This window comes from Microtus ochrogaster, unplaced genomic scaffold, assembly GCF_000317375.1.
Source record: "Microtus ochrogaster isolate Prairie Vole_2 unplaced genomic scaffold, MicOch1.0 UNK17, whole genome shotgun sequence".
In the NCBI taxonomy this organism is placed as follows: Eukaryota; Metazoa; Chordata; class Mammalia; order Rodentia; family Cricetidae; genus Microtus; species Microtus ochrogaster.
In genome coordinates this window covers 556,301-561,923 of record NW_004949115.1, presented here as the reverse complement: position 1 = coordinate 561,923, position 5,623 = coordinate 556,301, and the positions used below count along the sequence as shown (strand labels likewise).

At 39.1% G+C, this 5,623-nt stretch overlaps 1 protein-coding gene and 1 pseudogene across 1 annotated transcript in view; one reads left to right on the top strand and one right to left on the bottom strand.

Annotated features, from left to right (window-relative positions):
• Nucleotides 1–4,898, bottom strand: part of LOC101990867 — a 32,289-nt pseudogene extending 27,391 nt beyond the window's left edge.
• A 109-nt stretch (nucleotides 4,899–5,007) lies between these two features.
• Nucleotides 5,008–5,623, top strand: part of Nxt2 (nuclear transport factor 2 like export factor 2) — a 15,659-nt gene continuing 15,043 nt past the window's right edge. Inside the window, 1 exon segment of the mRNA XM_026789350.1 lies at nucleotides 5,008–5,099. Within this exon segment, the coding sequence (XP_026645151.1) occupies nucleotides 5,008–5,099 (92 nt within the window).

The following is a 5,623-nucleotide window of genomic DNA, read 5'->3' as shown; positions in this document are numbered from 1 at the left end:
TGGGGACTGCATTGAATCTATAGATTGCTTTTGGTAGAATTGCCATTTTTACTATGTTGATCCTACCTATCCAAGAGCATGGGAGATCCTTCCATTTTCTGGTATCCTCTTCAATTTCTTTCTTCAAAGACTTAAAGTTCTTGTCAAATAGATCTTTCACTTTTTGGTTAGAGTTACCCCAAGATACTTTATGCTATTTGTGTCTATTGTGAAAGGTGATTTTTCTCTGATTTCCCTCTCTGCTTCTTTATTCTTTGTGTATAGGAGGGCTACTGATTTTTTTGAGTTGATCTTGTATCCTGCCACATTTCTGAAGGTGTTTATCAGCTGTAGGAGTTCTTTGGTAGAGTTTTTGGGGTCACTTCTATACACTATAATATCATCAGCAAATAATGAAAGTTTGACTTCTTCCTTTCCAATTCAAATCCCCTTGATCTTCTTATGTTGTCGTATTGCTATTGCTAGAACTTCAAGCACTATATTGAAGAGGTATGGAGAGAGTGGACAGCCTTGTCTTGTTCGTGATTTTAGTGGAATCACTTTGAGTTTCAATCCATTTAATTTGATGTTAACTGTCACCTTGCTTTATATTGCTTTTATTATATTTAGGTATGAACCTTGTATCCCTAATCTCTCCAATACCTTTATCATAAAGGGGTGTTGAATTTTGTCAAATGCTTCTCCAGCATCTAATGAGATGATCATATGTTTTTTTCTTCCAGTTTATGTATGATGGATTATATTGATAGATTTTCATATGATGAACCAGCCCAGCATCTCTGGGATGAAGCCTACTTGATCATAATGAGTAATTTTTTGATGTGTTCCTGGATTCGGTTTGCCAGTATTTTATTGAGAATTTTTGTGTCGATGTTCATGAGTTAAGATTGGTCTGTAATTCTCTTTCTTAATTGAGTCTTTGTGTGGTTTTGGTATCAGGGTAACTGTAGCTTCATAAAAGGAGTCTGGCAATGACTCTTCTGTTTCTATTGTGTGAAACACATTAAGGAGTATAGGTATTAGCACTTCTTGGATGATCTGGTAGAATTCTGCATTAAAACCATCTGGTCCTGGCTTTTTTTGATAGGGAGGTTTTTGATGACAGCTTCTAATTCCTCACAACTTATAAGTCTATTTAAATTGTTAACCTTGTCTGATTTAATTTTGGTATATGGTACTTATCTTAAAAATGTTCATTTCTTTTACATTTTCCAATTTTGTGGCATACAGGCTTTTGCAGTAAGATCTAATCATTCTCTGAATTTCCTCTGTGTCTGTGGTTATGTCTCCCATTTCATTTCTGATCTTGTTAATTTAAATGTTCTCTCTCTGCCTTTTGATTAGTTTTGATAAAGGTTTGTCAATCTTGTTGACTTTCTCAAAGAACCAGCTCTTTGTTTCATTGATTCTTTGGATTGTTTTCTGTGTTTCTATTTTGTTGATTTCAGCCCTCAGTTTGATTATTTCCAGTCTTCTACTCCTCCTGGGTGAGTCTGCTTCTTTTTTTCTAGAGCTTTCAGGTGTGCTGTTAAGTCTCTAATGTGAGCTTTCTCTGTTTTCTTTATGTGGGCACTTAGTGCTATAAACTTTCCTCTTAGGACTGCTTTAATAGTGTCCCATAGGTTTGGGTATATTATGTCTTTATTTTCATTGAATTCCAGGAAGACTTTAACTTCTTCCTTTATTTCTTCCTTGATCCAGGGGTGGTTCAGTAGTTGACAGTTCATTTTCCCTGAGTCTGTAGGCTTTCTGGGGGTAGAATTGTTGTTGAATTCTAACTTTATTCCACGGTGATCCGATAGTACACAGGTGGTTACTACAATTTTTTTTTGTATCTGTGGATGTTTGCTTTGTTACCGATTATGTGATTAATTTTCAAGAAGGTTCCATGAGATGCTCAGAAGAAAGTATATTCTTTTCTGTTTGGGTGGAATGTTCTATAGATGTGTGTTAGGTCCATTTGGTTCATTACATCTGTTAGTTCTCTTATTTCTCTGTTAAGTTTCTGTCTGGATGACCTGTTCATTGGTGAGAAAGGAGTGTTGTAATCTCCTATTAGAGTGTGGGTTTTGATGTGTGCTTTGAGTTTTAGTAATGTTTCTTTTACATATGTAGATGGTTTTATATTAGGGGCATAGATATTCAGGATTGAGACTTCCTCCTGATGAACTGTTCTTGTTATGAGTATAAAGTGTCCTTCTCCATCTCTTCTGATTGATTTTAGTTTGAAAACAATTTTGTTAGATATTAGTATAGCCACACCCACTTGTTTCTTAGGTTCATTTGATTGGAAAACCTTTTCCCAATCCTTTACTCTGAGGTAGTGTCTGTTTTTGAGGTTGAGGTGTGTTTCTTGTAAACAGCAGAATGTTGGATCCTGTATTCGTTTCCATTCTCTTAACCTGTGCCTTTTTATAGGTGAATTGAATCCATTGATATTAAGTGATATTAATGACCAGTGGTTGTTAACTCCGGATTTTTTTTTTTTGGTGGTATTGTTTGTGTGTTTCTCTTCTTTGAGTTGTGCTGGTGGAGGGTTCTCAGATGTCTGCGTTATTATGGGTGTTGTTGGCTTCCTTGGTTTGTGGTTTGCCTTCTAGTACTTTCTGTAAGATTGGATTTGTGGCTATGTATTGTTTAAATCTGTTTTTATCCTAAAATACCTTGTTTTCTCCATCGATGGTGAATGCAAGCTTTGCTGGGTATGGTAGTCTGGGCTTGCATCCATTGTCTCTTAGTGTCTGCAGCACATTTATCCAAGACCTTTTGGCTTTCATGGTTTCCATTAAGAAGTCAGGTGTAATTCTGATAGGTTTCCCTTTATATGTTACTTGACCTTTTTCCTTGAAGCTCTTAATATTCTTTCTTTGTTCTGTATATTTTGTGTTTTGATTATGATATGATGAGGGGATTTTTTTTTATCCAGTCTATTTGGTCTTCTGTATGCTTCTTTTACCTTCATAAGAATATCCTTCTTTAGGTTGGGAAAGTTTTCTTCTATAATTTTGTTGAATATATTTTCTGGGCCTTTGAGCTGTAATTCTTTTCCTTCTTCTACCCCTATTATTTTTAGGTTTGGTCTTTTTATGGTGTCCCAGGTTTCCTGGATGTTTTGGGTTAAGAATTTGTTAGATTTGCTGTTTTCTTTAATCAATGAGTTTATTTCCTCTATATTATCTTCAGTGTCTGAGATTCTTTCTTCTATCTCTTGTATTCTTTTGGTTATACTTGTCTCTGTAGTTCCTGTTTGTTTACCCAGATTTTTCCATATCCAGCCATCCCTCGGTTTGTGTTTTCTTCATTACCTCCATTTCATTATTCAAGTTTTGAACTGTTTCTATCACCTGTTTGACTGATTTTTCTTGAATATCTTTGAGAGATTTATTCATTTCTTGTAACTTTTTGTCTTCTCCATTTCTTTAAAAGAGTTTTTCACATTCTGTTTAAGGGCCTCTATTATTTTCTTAATGTTACATTTAAAGATGATTTCTTCCACTTCTTCTGAACTAGGGTGTTCAAGTCTTCTTGTTTCGTATTCACTGTATTCTTGTGTTGTCATGTTGCTTTTCAGGTGGTTGGAAGAATTCTTTCATTGGCACCTGCCCATCTTTTCCTTCAAATGCAGCCAAGAGAGTCTTGGCATCTTGGTCCAATCTTTGCTGTGACTGGCTGTGTACTTCGGGAATTTTCTTGGTTTGGCCTCTCTTAGGGCCCCTTGGCACTATAGTCAGTCATGCTGGTAGATGTAAGGACCCCGCAGATGGAAAGGCGTGCCCTCTGGCTGGATCGCCTCAGTACAGGAGCAGGAACTGTTCCTAGGCCAAGGACCTCACAGAAAATAGGGCAGACTTGGGGGAGGCAGGGTTGTGTGGAACAAAGAAGCCCCTGCAGCAGGAGCTGGAGGGGCTCTGTACTCACTTCTGGACTGTCCGGCCGGGGGGAGAGGGGTACACACTCATCCCTCTGGATGGATCTCCTCAGCACAGGAACAGGGACTCCCGGTGGGCTAAGGACCCCATAGACAAAAGGGCAAACTTTGGGGGCAGGGTTGTGTGGAACAAAGAAGCCCCTGCAGCAGGGGCAAGAGGTGCACTGCACTCCCTTCCGGGGACCTTCTGGCAGGCACACTCACCCCTCTGGGTGGAAAGCCTCAGTGCAGGAGCAAGAACTGTTCCGGGGCCAAGGACCTGGCAGACAATAGGGCAGGTTTGGGGAGGCAGGGTCGTATGGAACAAAGAAACCCCTGTAGCAGCAACTGGAGGTGCCCTGTGCTCAGTTTCCGGACCATCCACCCTGGGATGGCACACACTCACCCGTCTGGATGGAACTCCTCAGCACAGGAACAGGGACTACTGATAGTCCAAGGATCCTGCAGACAAAAAGGCGAACTTGGAGGGGGGCAGGATCTTGTCGAACAAAGAAGCCCCTGCAGGAGCTGGAGGGGCCCTGTACTCCCTTCCGGATTGTCTGCTCATCCGTCTGGATGGATCTCCTCAGCACCCGTCTGTAAGCTTTGTACGGGTATTATGCAGCGAGAGCTTTGCACAATGCCTGGAGCACAGTAAATGACTATAAATATATGTTGAATGAATAAACAATAAGAAGAGAACCAAAAGTCAATCAATAAATAATGTAGATTTGTGCATAGCTGACTGAGAAAATATATACTAGAAATAAACTGGAGAAAAAAAAATCCAGTTTAAATTTTGGACTTGAGGGTCTGAGAAACTTGAGAAACATGAAGAACATTTTCATTTTCACTATAAGTAAGATTCCATATGTATCATTTCAGCTCCATAAAGGTAGAACTGAAGTTATAAAACTGATTCAATAGTATATGAAGAACAGTTGGACGTCACATGGGAGTAGCTACCCCGGAAGTAATAAGTACTGGCCATAAGCGGCATAGCAGGCAAACCGGAAGTAACTGAAGCGGAGTCCTGCGCAGTCAGAAAAAAAAGCCGTTGCCGTGAGTACGCTCGTGAGCACCGGGTGGAGACTAAAAATATGAAGAAATACAGTAGCGACTGGTCCCGTGGGGACAAGCTCTATGAAAAGTCTGGCTGTTCTTCTCAAGAGTCACAAACAAGCTACCAATAGTAAGTTTATAGAAATATTTGATTCAAAGTTCAGAAGTCTGTCAGGGCCATGTTGGGATAAACTGTTTTAAGAAATGGCGCCCGGGAAGTGGGGGGAGGGTACTGAGACCAGTTTGTCACAGCGGCATTTTCATTACTTGAGCTTAAATCATAGCTAGTCACTGGTTAATCACTGTTTTAATAATGTGGTAAAAAATAGCCTTTAACTCAAAGTTTCCATAAATAATTAAAAATGCTTAGAAAACTACTTGTTTGTTTTTGTTTTGTTTTGGGGGGAGTGCTTGACATTTAATTGTCTTCGTGTGGAGGGAGTAAGTAAAATAGATGTGTTTTAAACAGCAGAAAATTTTCAGGCATTCAACTATGGCGTTAGTAACAGAGACACAGAATGAAGAATATTCTAGAACTTTAAGTGGTGTTCCAGCCCCTCATGTAGTAGGTGGTTTTTCTTATCCTTTTTTTTTATTTATTTATTTTTTATTAAGAAAGAAAAAAAAAATTTTCCGCCTCCTCCCAGCCTCCCA